Source organism: Macrosteles quadrilineatus, unplaced genomic scaffold (genome assembly GCF_028750875.1).
Source record: "Macrosteles quadrilineatus isolate MER2022 unplaced genomic scaffold, UCM_ALF_1.0 Scaffold_5__1_contigs__length_97177068, whole genome shotgun sequence".
Lineage (NCBI taxonomy): Eukaryota > Metazoa > Arthropoda > Insecta > Hemiptera > Cicadellidae > Macrosteles > Macrosteles quadrilineatus.
In genome coordinates this window covers 2879474-2898213 of record NW_026542598.1, presented here as the reverse complement: position 1 = coordinate 2898213, position 18740 = coordinate 2879474, and the positions used below count along the sequence as shown (strand labels likewise).

The 18740-nt window shown below is 32.3% G+C and overlaps 1 protein-coding gene across 2 annotated transcripts in view; it reads right to left on the bottom strand.

Annotated features, from left to right (window-relative positions):
- Window positions 1–1786: 1786 nt before the first annotated feature.
- The window catches only part of LOC128994701 (zwei Ig domain protein zig-8-like), a 32975-nt gene continuing 16021 nt past the window's right edge, over window positions 1787–18740 (bottom strand). The window contains exons 2-7 of one of the 2 annotated variants that reach the window (XM_054419428.1): window positions 12151–12490; window positions 10639–10802; window positions 9285–9495; window positions 8324–8451; window positions 4747–4915; window positions 1787–2800 (exon numbers count right to left, since the gene is read on the bottom strand). In XM_054419428.1, coding sequence (XP_054275403.1) covers window positions 2682–2800; window positions 4747–4915; window positions 8324–8451; window positions 9285–9495; window positions 10639–10802; window positions 12151–12193 — 834 coding nt within the window. In that variant the 5' untranslated portion in view covers window positions 12194–12490 and the 3' untranslated portion in view covers window positions 1787–2681. The remainder of the gene's footprint in view (window positions 2801–4746; window positions 4916–8323; window positions 8452–9284; window positions 9496–10638; window positions 10803–12150; window positions 12491–18740) is intronic. The other variant, XM_054419429.1, reaches the window with a different exon arrangement.

Below are 18740 nucleotides of genomic sequence, written 5' to 3'. Positions count from 1 at the left end.
GACGTGCTATTTATTGTGAGAATATGTATTTCATGTAAACACTCAAGTAATTTGTTAAAACCAGGAAGGGAACACCTGCTTGTTGGAGGAAGTTTTGAGATTAGCAACACATGCAGTAAAGGCTGTAAACTATACTTAAACATCTTGGTGAGAGTAATGTTTAATGCAATTAATAAACATGATGATTCAATCATGATAATACCTAATACATAAAAATAGTTTAGGAAGATTGTGTTGACAAAATATATTTAACAATACAATTAACATGTAGCGGAAAAATATTTTATATTTCATAATATATGCATGATTTTACAACAACATCTATCACACTTTAAGACTTTATATTTTTAAAAGGAATATTTACAAATATGGCTGATAATTAGAAGGTGATTATTTAATTAGACAAGTATTTTATTTTTTATTTTAACTACTTAAAATACGTATACTTATACTAGATTTGGAAATTAATTATATTAAATATAGGGTCTGAGAAGAATTATATTTATAATTATATTTTTAGGCACAAAAAGTAAACCTTAATTCTAAAATTGTATTTATTCTACCATTTCACATTGTTGTCCGCATTAATGAAATTGAAAAGTTTTTCTCGTTGCTTAATTAAACTATTTTATTCTGTAGTTATTTCGGGTTGTTCTAAAGTCACAACAAATATAAATAAATATTGCCAATGTTCCTTCTAATATTATCAAAATAAAACTTTCTCAAGCAGTTCCAGGACAAGTATCCAAGGGTTCTCAGAAATGACGTCACTTTCCGCTCTGGGGTATAAGTTGACGAGCGGTAAGAAGTGTACTTGAATTTCCATTTTTATGATAAATAAGGCTAGAACTTTCAACTTTTCTCCAACCTTGTGTTCGTTTTATAACCCAAAATATTCCTTTGGGAAAACTGTGGGTAAACAAGTATATTTTGTTATTTGTATATCATTCTTTGCTATATTAAGGGTACACTTCGACGAATAAAACGATAATCTTTCTAATAATGTATATTTTTACCAGCATTATATTCATTTCTTTGGAAGAGCATATAATAGAGCTATTTTCACTAATTAAAATTAGATTAGATGTATAATGAGCTTGAGTGATGTTATTTCGTACTGCTCGTATGGGGACTGAAATATTAATATAAAAGCAGTTTTACTTGACTTAAGCTTATTGTTCAGTATTTTTTGTTTGTTGAATAGGGGGTTATTTTGTGATGCACTTGTACACTTTTTAGGACTTGCATAATTTCGTCCGATGAAAAACACTGTCATATTACCTCATATTAGCTATGATTCGTTTATAAGCAAGTTTTTATTGTTTAGGAAAATGCTAATCTTTTTCTAATTTTTTTTATTATTTTAAATTTGTAGATAGTTGCTTAAACATAAACTGGGTGTTGTCACCTACTTGAGTTATCAAGTAACACAAACAATTTTATCAATGCATTGCAGAAATCCATTTTCAAGCCGTGAATTTCCTTTATACATTACCAATCATCATCTCCGTGGAACCAATACCAGCTATAGCTTTTATAACGACAATTCCTTAAGACTTATTTGCAGTTATGCTAAGACTACCATTGCAAAGGCAACTGGTTCAATCTAGATGATGCAATAGTTGCACGTCATCTAAAAGCATGGGGTGAAAACGACATAGAGGATCTTTTTTATGTTTGATATAATATCTAATAGGATTCAGCGGATTTTATTAAAAGACTAGAGATTTTAAAATATTTTATTAGTACAAATAAACTAGTTTACTGATAAAACCTTGATCACAATCAAAAGTGTCAAATGTCAAAGTTCATAACTAAACATTGAGTAGTTAGCAAAAGGTTTGTTCACTGTCCATTTTACCACAACAATTCACCATAAAACTTTTAAGGTGTTTTCAATTTTATTTTAGGCCTTTCAGTTTATAGTTGTTTATAATATCCTATTTATCCTTAACGAACTGATTGGATAAACTTCTGCTAGGTTTCTGCTAAATTGTCTCTTCCGTCTTAGGTTCGAGTCCATGTAAGTCACAACATATAATTTAGTCAATTGTGATTTAAAGGCCAATTAGCAAGATTATTTGTCAAGAAAATGGGGACGCCGTTAGTTAAACATAGAAAAAAGTTATAATTGACAAGCTTACATTGTTTTGTAATTGAAAAAAAATTAAACTTGGTTTTGTTGTTACATGACTCAGATTTTAATGCTTTACGATAAATATATTAACAAAATGAAGCATATTGAATTTTCATAAGGACGATTTGTAGGACTTTGACAAACTGTAAGGCCTAGAAGATTTGTAGAAATTGCAGGTTTCTTAGCTTTTACGATTCAGCACTTCAATAACTTTATTTTTTGGTTTTTGACATTAGGAATATGTAGGTCCAAAACTGTGATAAAGATAAGTGGGTTGACAATGGGGTTTGAATCCTGACAACGACCCATGACTGATGTATGCCAAAAAATTTTAGCAGTGCCTAATTTCTTGACAAAACGTTATGCAGGACCAGAATGAAAGTAGTGGCTGATGACTTGACAATCTCTTGACCCCAAAACTGCATTAGTGGCTCATGACATGACAATCTCTTAGGCCCAGACGTGTTGTAGTGGCTGGTGACTTGACACTGAGGAAGGTCCAGAACTGCAGTAGTGGCAGGCCAGTGGCCACTTCTTAACGACCTCACAGCATCAATGGGTAGACGAGGACGTTGGACAACAATGACAGTAGCAGTGCTGCGAACACCGGAGGACCGAAGTGACTACTGCCGTGGCCATGGTGCATGGCTGCTGGGTGCTCTCCTTGAACAAAGGCAGTACCTCAGTAACAATACTGGCAACAAAGTCTTAGATTAGTAAAAAAAGATAAAAAAAATTTAGAAATAATGTGGTTTTTAATTTATTTACGGAGTTAAACATTAGTAGTTTTGATTTTTTATGCTGGTTTTACATCCAAAGTTAAATGGCTTTAAATAACTTGTAAGGGTTTTCATAAACACGAACAAACTACGATGCCCGATCTACTAAAAAGAAATCGACGTCATTATGTTGTACAGTACTTAGAAATGATTCATTGTTTTTCTAGCTCATTCAAATTGCACAAAAGAAACATAATAAACATAACTAGGGATAATGTACAATTTATACTGAAACTGTTCAAAACGTTATACCTTTATTAATTCTTGTCTTTTGGAATATGTATCCGTGTACAAAGTTATTAAGGATAACAAACATTTGAAAACCCCCCAGCTGCACGCCTACCACATACTTGAATGAAACGTTCTGAGAAAAAAAGTATAAATCTTTCTATAAACCATCTGTTAAGGGAACAAAACTCAATGAAGAGCTGTATTTTATCACTTTAAAAAATACTGATGATAATATTGAAGGAAATTGAAGACATTTGAGCTGTCAAATTTTATTTATTTATTGTTTGTTCGTTTACTTTTCCCTGATTTAATATTTTGAATTCAAAAATATAAATCTACATTACGATAAAGGTATTGGTTTATATTCTGCCACACAGTTAATACAAATACACAGGAGATTTTCATTAAAACAAGCAATACGCACGAGTGTAACTGGTTTTTATGAAAAAGAGTCCCACATTATTCTCCTAATTATTAACCTAATTAATCCTAATTATCTTGCAACGTAGCCCAGTCAAGAAGAGGTTTAACCTCCGAAAAATTCTAAAAGTTTTGAAACCTTAACCTATTTTTAGGTACCTAGGGAAGATCATACCAAACGTCCCCATAAACATTAAGCGAGCTCTAGTGACAATTAGTGAAAACAGAGCACCTTTTTTGGTTTTTAGCTAACATCTTGAGATCCGTGTATCAGAGTTAAAAGTAACTATGTACCAAATGAAATATCATTAAATTTTCTATAAAAATTATATTTACAATAATTTTACTTTATTCCTAATGGTTACCGAGTTATATGGCGCTAAAATATGGCGTTTTTTTCTCAAACTGTCGGGTTGCAAACAATGGTGCGTACTAAAGTAGGTATTTCGTTGAGAAAGACGCCATATTTTAGTGTCCTATACCATAAACTTGGTAACCATTAGGAATAAAATAAAAGTGTAAATACCTTTTTTGTAGAAAACGTAATGATCTTTTATTTGGTATATAGTCACTTTTAACTCCGATCGATGGTTCTCGGAATTTCAGCCAAAAAAAAAAAAAAAATGTGCCGTGTTTTTACTAATTGCCACTAGTAGAGCTCGCTTCATATTTGTGGGAATTTTTGGTATAATTTTCGTTAGGTACCTAGAAATATGTATGCAAGTTTCCAACATTTTTTTTGGAGGTTGGGTCATGAATTTGTATATTTTGACTGGACTGCCGTTGCGAAGCATGGGTAAAACAACTAGTTATGATTAATCACAATTCATTTACATCGGTACAAACCCAATTATAATGTCAACGTGAATTAAAAAAATGTTTTAAGGGCTGCCTAAAACACACCAACCTTATTGCATGTGTGCAACTTAAGCGGATTGCCAATCTGTTAAGCTGTTTTTTCCTAGGCGCGGAAGCGGAGAGTGGAGAGAGGAACGCGGAGAGCGGAATTGAAATTAACATGGCATTCCGCTCCGCTTCTAGGAAAACAGTAGACCTAACATTAAATTGCCTAAGACAAGTGGAGTCCGCCCTCCGCGTTCCTCTCTCCGCCCGCCGATTCCGTGCCTAGGAAAACCCGGCTTTACACATAATTTGATATTATAACTATAAGTAAATTACCATTTAGTATATGGACGTGTATAGTGTTGGCTGCTGCTGTGGTAGGATCGCAGGAGTAAAGACCATTGTCCGCCTTGTCGGCCTTCTGGATCAACAGTCTACTTCTTGTGACTGCTCCCTTCTCTGTGACTAAACTGATTCCTCCTCGGCTGTTCTCGAAATTGATCAGCTGTAAAAAAAAATGATATTTAATCAGTTCTACCAACTATAGTTATTTGTGCGACTGAGTCGCACATTATATTTTCCTACAGTTACCATAAAACAAATAAATTGGTAAAGAAACGTGCCTTCCCGTTGCAAAACTGGAGTGAGACAAAGTAATTAGAGAGAGACAATGTTAACATTTTCTCACTGTTGGCCACTTTCGTGCCTTCACGTTGCAAATCTGGAGTGAGACAATGTTAACATTGTCTCACTGATGAGCGAATTGGCCACTTTGCTTTCTCAAATCAGTGAGAGAACATGTACATTGTTAGGCAACTGTAGGAAAAAGTAAATATACTGGTTTTTTAAGACTTTTAATCGGTTCTGAAATAATCTGGGACATCCCCACATGCTTTACTCTCAACATTTTTATCTTTCAGTGAGTTTCTTCGAATGAATATTTTTCCCGGTATTAATTAGCTGTTGGAATTGTGGTTTGAAGCTTTTTTCTACTGTTGTAACTACTTGAACATTTTTATTTTCGTTTGTCTTTAAGCTGAATTGTGAAAAAGCTCCTATGTTTCCATGCCATCTGCAAATGCATTAGTCTCAAAAATAATATGATGATAGTAAAAAATAAGCCTTACCTAAAATATACTAAATGCACTATAACCGTTTTAAAACTATACTTATTATCAGTTTCGTCTTTTATTCAACTATTGCAATTTGAAAATAAGTGAGAAATCGCTTAAGTTATATTACACACAAGTTAAAATATATAGCGTAAAGCCATAATTAATCATGGGTTGCTCAACTACAAATGACGAATAATTGATAAACAATTTAAACTATTTTTAAATTCTAGAAGTTATTTTTAGGGATATGCAAACGCACTACCACAAAGAATTCTTTTTCACTATAGATACATAGTCCAGAAGAACTTGCCAACAATAGCCTTTGACTCACAACGGTACAACCAAGATGATATTGGCCACATTGCTCAATGGATCGAACAAATCAAGACCAACGTCTATTGTACGCTCACATATTGTGTATTTGGAGCATTGTATTCTGTTTCTTGAATAGATTTAACATACTCAATACAATATAAATTTCAATCTGTAAACAAATATTTGGTTATTTTTCTCAACCTATGGACATGACTTGAATAATCGAAATAAATATGACCCTGAGTCAGAAAGATTTAATATTTTCATAATGTAATATACATTATTTGCTACAAATTACTGCTTTGATAAAATTTGGGAGATTTAAAACATAATTCTCGATAAACTATACCACAAAATGACTTAAGAAACATTCAAACATTTATTTTATTTCGTCATTACTTATATATGAAACAAAACATAGATTGTGGTTTCAACTAAAATATAAGGTACTACTTCACAAATTTACTGTAACTAAAATATCCCCTTATATTGGTAACTACTTATTAGCTTTGGTATAGTTCATAAAAGAGCAAAGAAACTATAACTAAAATTTTCTGTATGCTACATTCAAATAACATTTTATAAATATAAATTTATTTTAGAGTAATGTACAGTTTGTAATTCAGTTTAGTAATTAAATCACATCCAACTGAAAGCACTTTCCGATATATTGGATACATTGAAAATGGAACATTGCCACGTGGATATATCCGTGTTGATTGTAATTTATGCAATTCAATTTATTTGCAGAGTACCCTTTCCGGAAATATTTAAAAACACGGTTCCCAAGCATCACATATTTTCCCAATTATTATTTAATTTATCTTCCTGAACAAAAGTAAAATACCCCAGCCGCAGCAAACCTGCCAACTAAGCGAATTTCCAGTTGCCTGAATTGATTTTCAATTAAATGTATTTAATTAACATTAATTTTTATGAGTACATAGGCTTGCTGCTACAGGGAGGATAAAAAGTGTGTTTTTTAGAGAAATATTAATAACTTAGTATAAAATGAATAAATTTACCAAGTTTGATCAAAATATATCCATAAACAAGCAGACTACAACATTTTACAATATTCCCCATAAGAATAACATGGGAATTTTAAAATAACAATTATTTGAATTTTCTCCGTAACTAATAATAGTACAAAAACACTTTGATATACTAAATTATTTGTTTTTTTGAGCTCTTTAAGAAGGTCTGAAGAGAAATTGGGAAATTTTGCGTTTGGAGGGTCAAAAATTAGAAAAACCAATTTTTACCCCATAAACCCCCCGTAAAACCCCGTTCCCATGGTCTGATCATGCTGGTTCGCGAACTCATTCAAGTTTATCCTGCCTTACACCTTCAAACCAAATTTCATGAAAATCGGATAAAAATTACTCAAGTTATCGTGTTCACGGACACATATATATACAAGGTGACAAAAAAGTCTGGAAACGGCTTAATATCTTTTTAACTAAATCCGTTAGAAAAGTCAAACTTTTAACATCAACTAACATGTATAAAAACTACTTTTTCCAAGCATTTTCATGTTTTTACCTCCACTAGGGGACGACCCGTAAGGAGTAGGTACAAAATCTTTAATGTAAGCATAGGTTGATATGCACACCATTTTAAAGGTCTGGTCAAGTGGAGTTTATTGCCGGAAACCGCATCTCAAAAGGTTCATTCGTTACAAAATGGCGGCATTTAAAAGTTCTTGTGGAATATACCTTTACAGGCCTTAATATTGGTAAATACTCGTATTAAACATTATCTTGAGAGCTGAAATTGTATTTTAAAGTCAACTAGCCCATAGACTAAGTTTATTCAATCTTCAAAACAAATTTAAACGGGTTTCAGATTTCCCGGCTAATTTTGACTATGAGTATTTACCATTACTAAGGCCTGTGCAGGTATATTCCGCAAGAACTTTGAAATGCCGCCATTTTGTAACGAATGAACCTTTTTTGACGCGGTTTCCGGCAATAAACTCCACTTGACCAGACCTTTAAAATGATGTGCATATCAACCTATGCTTACATTAAAGATTATGTACCTACTCCTCGTGGGCCGTCCCCTGGTGAAGGTAAAAAAATGGTAATACTTGCAAAAAGTAGTTTTCATACATATAAGTTGATGTGAAAGGTTTGAATTTTCTAACAAATTTAGTTAAAAAGATATCAAGCCGTTTCCAGACTTTTTTGTCGCCCTGTATATATATATATATATATATATATATATATATATATATATATACATATATAAAAATTTGAACGAATGGTGTTTTTGGCCTCTGGGGACATCAAAATGAAAAAGTAAATCGGTCCCGGGCCTAGGTCTTACCATGCCACCTACGGTAATAGCTACTTCCCTATAGGGAAATTCGCTAAAAAAGATAATTAACAAAACATTTAGCTTCAAACAATATTAAAATACATCCACGATAACCACGGAGGTAAATAATCCATTGTTTTTAAAGTAGGTGATTAATTTACCTTTCTGTCATGTCTCCATAATATTGTAGGCGGGGGCTCAGGGGTGAAGGATACGATACATGTGAGGTTGATTGTACTGCCGATGTTGATAAACATCTCAGGACCGCCCAGGATCTCCGTCGTCGGCTCTGACGTCAGAGGGTGGTATTAACATATAATATACAATCAACAGGGAACTGAATTATGTAAACCTTTGATAATATACAAGGTGTTCATAAAAAATTTGAAATCTTGGCCTAATTTGTACTCACATTCATAATAATAAAAATAACATACTTTTCTGAGATTAAACAACCGAGCAAAAATTAACCCCATCTCCCCTCTAGTATAGTTTTAGGTTCATCCTACCAGAGATTTCGAAAGTTCAATCACGTTGTATATGGTGCTAAACATTTAATTTCAGACAAAATAGATAGGGGATTACAAAATGACATTACAGAATTAAACAATAACAAGACATATAAAGTCACCGTTATCTTTAGCTTGTAGTTATTCTGTGCAATGAAAGTTTCACGAATATTATAAAACAATTGTATTGGTCATAAACATAACAAATAACGTCACTGGCCCAAAAGCAAACAGGGTTGTAGTGTTATTTAAAAGGCACTATCAAATGACGCCCAAACCATATGTTAACATTTTTAGCGTAAGATTCAGGCCAGTGTCGTCATTTGTATAGGCTAATGATCTATACCTTTTCTGTTCTAATATCTCTGGACAATTCTAGTCATTATTTATTTATTTATCGTAAATCTTTTATTTGGATATGTGCATATATGGGTAAGTATATGTTTCAACTATGTATATTATTTTCAAATACTAGTTGATAACTTTACCTAATCACTCCAAGTTCTCTCTTTAGATAATTAACAATAAATTGAATCATTTTAGACTACTTTGCGGCTTTTAGGTTGTAAATAGTGGTAAATACCTCGGTCAGTAGTGGTAAAACATTACTTACCAACTATACTAAGATACACAGGATGACCTATGGGAGGCGTTGTGCTGATCTGGCACTCGTATGTCCCTGAGTCTTCCTTCTGAGGATATCGTATCCGTAGTGTCCAGTCTTCTGTGTGAGGTGAATGCACGGACTCGAACCTCTGATCACTAGTGTATGTATATCTACCCACCGTCAATAGGTGAATATCCTTGTGTCGTACCCAGGATACCTAGCCGTAGGAGAAAACCAGTTAAAAGTTTTAAAATTATCATACTTGAATGTAGAGGTATACAAAGACACGTGTTCACTAGTGAAGATATTCATTTCAAAATTATCTCACTCCAGATAACCACGTGTTTGTCAACCTTGAGGCAGTATTGTGTGACCGAGTCGTCAGCTGGGACTTAGATTATTTTGTATTTCACTGACTCCTGGACTTATACACTGCTCATTCTGTAGGACGCAGAGCAAACTACAGACACCAAAATGGCACATAGATCACTTTGTAATGCATTGGCGAATAGACTTTTGATCATTATAGAGTGAAGATTTAAAAAAATACAAAAATGGCACTTAGAGCATTATGAAGTGAATATCTTCAAAATTACTGTAAGAGCAGCTAAAAATAAAAAAGAACAAAAATAATATAGAGCGATAAGGTACAAAATACAGTTTATTCCATAAATATACGATATCATTTGGTAATTTTTGTGTTTTCAAATATTCATTTAGTCTCAAAAACTGTAATAATTACATATTATTTTCCCATTCCAAACGTCAATTGTAATCCTTTAGCAACTAATCCATGTTGAGATGAATCCAGTAGGATTGTGGTTTTATTGGCTCGAGTAGTTTGAAATACTTATAGGCAAGTAAACTTCCCCATAACCTGCCTTCCTACTGGCCTCGCGTAAAACGGTCACCAAGAGTAAGGATACTTGTTACATCATTTTCCTGTAAAATTTTCTATCACTGGCTGTTGGAATTGTGTTAACTTTTAAGTTTTTCTTTCGGCCAAAAGTAAACAGTATCACTCTTACGTGATGTTTTTGTAAGTTTTTTTTTGTATGTAGTTATTTTCATAACGGTTTACTATTTATCATTTGACTCCCTCCAAAATACACATTCGGAAAACTGTCTATGCATATATTTTTCCTTATTAGCATACATATAATGCTATTAAACTAATATTGAGTTGGCTAAAGACTCGCACAAGGTTTAAGCAAATCAAATATAGATTTGAGATGTATTCTGTGGAATTAATACTATCCCAATTTTCTACGAAAATACTCTTTATCAATCATATAAAAAAATTAGAAAATAAAATTTTTTTCTTATTTTTTTAATTATGTGCATTGTAAGTGAGACTAACCGTTCGGTTTCCTAGGTTCTTGACTCGACAGTTTAGGTAAGCTGTCTTGCCTACCAGACCCGTCAGGTTGCCAGGAACAGAAGTGTCAAAAGTCGGTCCTGTCCCTGGAGTAGACAACTCTTGCTGGAGATCATTCATTGCGTACTTTCTTGTGCTTGAAGAAACTACAAAAAAAATAACTAAGATATTCTCACTAGACTAAACTTTACGTACCTCGTCTTGCAGTTCAAAAATAGTGTATTAGGTCCACTACATATGTTTCGCCATATATGGCATTCTCAAGTGGTTCAACAGAAACATTTTATCCAATTTGGACTCGTCAACATGTTAATTCAAATGTTGACGAGTCCAAATTGGATAAAATGTTTCTGTTGAACCACTTGAGAATGCCATATATGGCGAAACATATGTAGTGGACCTCATACACTATTTTTGAACTGCAAGACGAGGTACGTAAAGTTTAGTCTATACTACGCAGTTCAGGGGCTACAAAATGGAATTTAATATTCTCACTCTTTAATGCATTAGGGGTGATATTAAATCAATATAGCACAACATCACCGATAAATTACTAAAACTATAATCAATCGTAATGCAATCCCAATTTAGTTTGTCAATACTTCATGGATACAGATTTAAAAACTAATAAAAATTTGGTTCGTTTATTTTATATAGTATAAATGGATATTGGTACAATATATATTAATTATCCGAGATATTTTTTATATCAATCGTAAGTTTATTTAAATTTGAAAAAAATAATGCTATAAAATAAAAGGAATTATTTGGAAAATTAAAACAGTATGATTCGTAAACATAAAATAAATTTATAAGTATAGATATCAAAATGCTGTTTAGGAAAATTTTCAAACCATTACTGCGCAAAACAAGAAAATTTAATCCTTATATCCTTTTAAACAATTAAATAAAAAACACTGTAAAAGTAATTTAGTGTTATTTTTTTACATTTAGGCTATACAAATAGCTTAGATATTGTAAACCCTAGTTTTACTATCTAGGCACTGTCTATGCGTACTGAAACTTATACTTCAATAATACTGGATTTGCAAGCTAAAAGTACGAAAAAAATAAATACAAACTTTAAAAAAAGTTAATTATTTGAATGTAGAATGACGCTCATATTTTACCCACGAATATTTGCATGGGACTATCCTGAGTCGTCCTGTCTATAACAACTGCTTAGCCACTAAATGCTAAAATCAGTCTAATGATATTTTCTCATACACAAAACAAATGTTATTGATATTTCTTGTTGAAGAAGTCAAACAGCATATAATTAGTATCTCAACAAATTATAGTGGGTCAGTTACCTTATGGCTTACTCTTAAAATAACTTTCACGATGACATACTTTGGGCAGTAAAGTTAAAACTTCTTCATTTGTGTAAAACTTCATATTTTTAGAAAGTATTCAGAAAAGAAATATTCATTGAAAACCCTTCAATGAGAACTAATTTTAAAGCACGTTAGACGTAAGTAAATAAGTCCTTACCTTGTTGGGAGAGGAAAAGAAGGACGAAAATGTTAAGTTCCATTGAATAAATGTATTATATCATTCCATGGCGTGGCACTATTTGCAATCATTGTGTCACATGCTAAACCATCGATTAAAGTCCATGAAATGTTAAACTACATATAACGGTATGATCATTACAAAACGTTAGGTGAGCACTTTTGAATGTGTGTGAGATGAAAGTCATATTCAATTAAGGCGCGCCTTTAAAACTTGTTATCTTTTACACATCTAACATTCGGTTTCTTTAAACCAAAGAGTATTGTAAGCTGAATATTAAAATTGCTGAGGTGATGACTTGTTCATACTGAACTCGAACCTGAAACAAAATAAAATACAAAATTTCAACGTACATCTTATATATTTAATAACGAAATTCAATTAAATATTACTTCTTATAGCTAACAAAGAATATGCGACGGCAATTAAATCTAATTGAGTTGAAACCTTAAGGCTACGAAATGTTTGGTAAAATAACTAGATTTTGTTCTAAAACTGTACTTTTTAATGGAGTAAAGGGTTAAATAACACAATACATGACACGGTAGATTTCGTTAAATATACAACCTTAAAGTGTATACGTTAATGGAAAGCATAAGGAAGATATGAATACACAAGCGCAATAACATTTAAAATTTGAACTATGACACTTTTAAATTGCAATCAAAATAAAATATAACAATACAAATGCTATTAAATTGCACATTACTATGTGAAGGAAAATTTTGTCTAAGTACAACAGGGCGTTCTTAATAAAAGTTTGTAAAAGGATTAGTTAAGCTTTGAGATATAAAACAAATCCGTGAATCACAATAAGGAAAATATTGAGGTTCAGTAATTATTATTTAAAATCTTATTAAAAACTATTGTTTATCTAAGGAACTCCTTAGTAAGTTGAAGTCCGGCCCTCATACTCATTAAACCGTTCACATGATACAAAGAAAATCTAATTTCTATCCATGTAACCTTCGCTTATTAGTTGGATTATAAACGCAGTTTATCATGAAAGTGCGATGTCCTTTGAATTTACATTTATAAGCGGGAGAAAGTAGTATATGGGTATTAGAGTGACAGCAGCAGTTCAAGGCCCCTTTGATATCACAAAGTCTTTGTCCTCTCTGCGCCTCATTCCATCACAAAACACACAACCCCTAGCTTTATGTAGGATTAAAACTCAAAGCATTTTGCATCCAGTTTTCAGTTTTGTATTCACAATACAATTTATTTGGTTTCTTCTAATTTTTTTCTACAAAAGAAATATCCATTCTTTAACAATTTTAAATAACGTTTATAATAATTGTTTTTCTCAATGATTTGGCTTGCATTGCTAATATATAGCAGTTTAACACATAAAATTTTCCAACACTAACTTCGTTTCATTTTGTGTATTATATAAAATAAATATTTTTCATAGGGAATAAACAATTACCTTACTGCCAATAAAAAAGCAAGTCGAGCAGTATTAAGACAATAATGCATAGCTTGACAAAATTATACAATACGGTTATTTATTATGTTATTGATTAGTCCGTATTTAATCTTGACTTGATGTTAACTGACGAATGTGAACCTGTCTTTTTACGAATATTATTTGCGTTCCAAAGACGACCACAGAAACCTAAGATAAAAGCCACTCTTTGCAAGACCAAGACTACAAAAGTAAATTTGTATTCAATGTAATTTAAAAAATTATGCTTTTTTATCAAAATTAAATATTATACCTTTTCATTAACAGATTTTTTTACAATATCTGCTGACATGGAATTTATGTGAATCTTCTAACTAATTTTAACTAATTAAATTATTATTGTTACCTTGCAATATCAGTTTAGTGTTGGTAGATAAACAACTACATGTTTCGTGGCGACTGCCACATCCTCAGGTATCCTCTTCTCAGATTCGTCATCAATTTAAAATATAAAACACAGAACACACGTAGAAAAACACATTACATTTACTTTGGTACCGTCACGGTGCGTGCACGCATTTGGTCGGGCCGGCGGCGACTGGCATTGCAGTGACCAGTTCAGGGTCACGTGACGCGTCGATCAGCTGATTCCTGGTTTACTCTAATTATTGTGTCAAACAATGCGTTGGCCTGGGTATTTAATTTATCATTTAAAAGGTTGTTGCCGACGGATTTTGCTGCTTTGTAAATTTCGTAATTTTCTAATGCTGTTATTCTGTTTCTGTTGTTGCATCTATGGAGAATTTGTAGGTTTTCATCTATTGTAGAATAATTATGGTTGGTGTTAATTAAATGTTCAGCATAATTTGAAGTTTGAGTTACTTTGTTTTTAGGCAGGTGTTTATTGAACCGTGTTTTCAAAGACCTCCTAGTTTGTCCAATGTAAAATTTTGGGCAGTCGTTGCAGGCTATTTTGTACACCCCGCATGGTTCGTATTTATTTTTTATTTGTGGCTTTTTGTTTAAAATGCTTTCTAGTTTGTTTGTGGTCTTGTAAGAAATTTTGTAATTTCTTTTCTTCAAAATGTTTGAAAATTTGTGGCATAATTGGTTATCGTAACTGAGAGTAACATACCGTTTTTCCCTATTTGCATTTGGGCGTACATTTTTCTTTCTATGCAGTATTTTGTCGAGCAGTGTGGGGTCGTAGCCATTGTCGGCTGCTATGTATTTAATAATCTCTAGTTCTTTTTTGTAATCGTCTTCATTCATTGGGACGGTTTTCAATCTATGTATAAATGAGTTGAATGCTGCCATTTTGTGTGAGGTTGGATGGTGTGAAGATGCATGAATTACTTGGCTGGATTGGGTAGGCTTGCGGTAAATACTGTATTGGAATTTGTCACTATTGCGTGTGATGGTTAAGTCAAGATAATTAATTTTTCTGTCCTGTTCTATTTCATTTTTAAATTTGATTTTTGGGTGTTTGTCATTCAGAAATTTGGTGAAAAGATCGATTTGTCTGGCATTGCCTTTGAATACGCATATTGCGTCGTCAGCATACCTCTGATAGAATATAACTTTATCTTTATATTTTGACGTTTCGTTGATGATATGCTTAGTTTCAAAGTCGTTAAGAAACAATTCGGCTAATATGCTGGATAATGGTGAACCCATTGCTAACCCTCTCTTCTGTATGTAGTAATTGCCTTTGTATTCAAAGTAATTTTGTTGTGATATTACTTTGGTTAGGTCTATCAATTCTTTGATTTTGTTTTGGCATAACGTGTTGTTTTCTGTCAATCGTTTCTCGAGTATTGCAATAGATTCCTCAACGGGTATGTTGGTGTACATGTTCTTGTTGTTTATCTACCAACACTAAACGGATATTGTAAGGTAACAATAATAATTTAATTAATATAAAGCAATATCCAAAAGTAGGACAATGAATTCAAATTTTAACTGATACTCTTCAATCCAGTTTTGGGGACCCTATATTCATGGCTTGTGGTTATAATATCTTTATAAGTTCAGATCAATTATAGTACCGATGATTTAAGCAAAAATATGTATATATTTATAAATAGCAACACTTTGCTTGTTATGTTTCAAATTCTACACCTACTAAAAATGTAAAATATATTTCCCTAGGATACCCTTATTTTATTGTTTTGATAAGTATTGTATTTCATAATAATAATTTTAAATTAAACTTATAAAAAATTCCACTGACAGACGAAGTGAACCTTATATAATTTCATGGTTTCGTTCCCCAACTTAATAATCTTAAGAGCTTTTCTAATGGAAAACATAAGATAGAATATGGTATGTAATGGATAATTGAAGGTTGTAGCTTAAAACCTAACCAAAATAACCAAAAAACATTCATAATAGAAAATATTTAATTTTTATTATATTTACCAAAAAACCTTGTTGTTGAACCTATTAAAAAAGCCTGAATAGTATATATCAATATCATACTATGGGAAACAAACATGTGAACTGAAACCATGTCTTTGAATGTATATCGTTGATGTTTAGCTGTACATATGAATAAATAAAAATCACTAGAAAAAATATTTACAACATATTTTTAAGCATGATTGAAGTAATTTCCACACACCAGCGTCTTTATGACAGATCTTTAATGTATGGGTGTCCCACGAAGGGGTTTAAACGTTTGATTTTATATTACGTGCCCATTTATGCACCAAACTTTTTTAAACTTTACACAGTTTACAAAGTAGATTCGAAAATTATTCAGGAAAAATTTCAGATCCCTAACATTAGTAGAAACAAAATGGCGGCATATTGAAACACAATACTTTAATAACATTAAAAAAGGTATTTTTGGTTTTATAAAATATTTTTATCGTTATTTTCTAGGGCAATATGACTTTTAAATAAAAAAAAACTAGAACATAGCCTAATGGAAAGCTTTAATGTCCAAAATTATTGAAACCGTAACCCATCCACAGCAACACACTGATATTAATATTTTATAAAACCAAAAATACCTTTTTTTTAGTTTTTAAAGTATTGTTTTCAATATGCCGCCATTTTGTTTCTAATAAGGTTAGGGAGTTGAAATTGTTCCAGAATATTTTTAGAACCTACTTTGTAAACTGTGTAAAGTTTAAAAAAGTTCGGTGTATGAATGGGCACGTAATATAAAATCAAACATTTAAACCCCTTCGTGGGACACCCTATATATAAATCAATTAATAATTAATTAATTAATCATTGTAAATTCAAGTTACATAGTAATAACTTTAATTCTCGTATAAATAACTCTATACAACACCTATGAAATATCACAAAAATAGTTTACAGATATCATAAAAATAAACTTCCCTTAAAATTTAGAAATATTTTATTTATGTTATAAAACATTTACATCACATAGTGACCAATAATTTAAAGGATTTTTTTTTATTTCGTGAAAGCAAAACTGATAATGATATTTTTAATAAAAGTATGATATATAACATGTAACTAAAACTTGATTATTTATAATTTGGCAGTTATTCAATAGATTGTATGTCCGCCATTTTTGATAAATGTTAAAAGAATAAAGTGTTCATGGTGCAAGGAAGTTTAGAGGGTAGTTTTGGTGGATAAATCACATCAGTTTTAGTTCATGTTGGTTTATTCCGCAGTTTCTTGGGCTAGAACGTTATTTATTGACAAATTACTAACTTTAGCTTAGGCAGATTGGCTGTGTTACTTTGTGATGAATAAAATATAAAGAGAAGAATAATATACATCTACGTCTGGTGTTTCAGTTTACTAACTAAAACCCTAAAGTGCAAATTAAAATATCCAAAAAACTAACATTTTTCTGTAGATTCTTTCTTTTCGTAGAAACGTACTAGAACCATTCTTTAAAATAACTAAAATCAGTGATTGTAGGGTTCATAGAAAAATTTTTTTAAGCGATTTACCATCGTTCCAATAACCAAAAATGATCAATCGTTTAACTATTTGTAGATTAAGATTTAATACATTTCGGGTTTTCTTTATACAAAAAAACTATCTATGACCTAAATAGCTATTTGGAATTTTTTTTTTTTTTACAAAACTAATATGAGAAAGATGAAGATTTATAAAATACATAAGCCGATTTTTCCGGGGCAATGTGAAGGACGGGGACTCTCTATCATTAGCTCACACCCTGATAGAGATCAGAGGAGGGATTCACAATGCAGTGCTAACAGTAAGCCAAGATATTCATATCAACGATTGGGCATAATTGCAACATAACCTGGAAACATGTTTTGCTGAAAACGGACAACACATTGAGCAACTTAAGTGATATCAAACAAAACTTGAGAGTATTTTGATGTTTATTTGTTTTCACGTCCAGTGCCTTTGGATGACTGAAATCTGTCATCGCATGCTGATTGGTTCCTGGAATCTGGAACCCAACTTCAGCTGTCTCTAGTAGACATTTCTGAATTTCGATATGACTAATCAAAGTCATTTTAAACTTAATTGAGGTATAATTAATAATATACATAGTCTCTGTGAAATCTTGAAAAGTAGGGCACTCTTGACATTGTGGATTGCTAAATTCTTCCACTGTCACACAGAGTTTGTAAAAGCGAGTCGAACGCTCGTACTGCCCAGTGAATGCTGGAATCTCGTAATGAACATGTTCCACGCAAATCACATTTACTGTTGTCTGGTAGTGGTCTTCGGACCTATCTACCACTGAAGAGACTAAACAAAGTCGAAACAACAGAGCACACTTCTATCCTTGAAGGCGGATAGTCGTATTTGACTTAGCGCAGGCTCAATCAAATTTTGAATCCTCAAACCACACACTACACATGGATCGGTCACACCCGAGACGGTATGTGTGACGATTCCGATGCTCGGAGAGGTCGGGATTTTGGTATTGAGATTTAAAAGATACATTCTGAGTGAATGTAATTCTTAAATTGGCAAGGGGTTCGTCCCCATTTACCTTCTAAAATGATAACCTGTAATTGAGCGCTAGTCAGAACGGGAACAATATCACGCGTATCCGGGTTGAAAGACGTAGGGCAACGCTGATCTTAATTGCAGCTATCAACCACATAAAGCTTAACGCTGTGGGAACCCTCACGATCGCCGGTCAGGCAGATGCCGCCATACACGAATTGTGTCCACGAGCCTA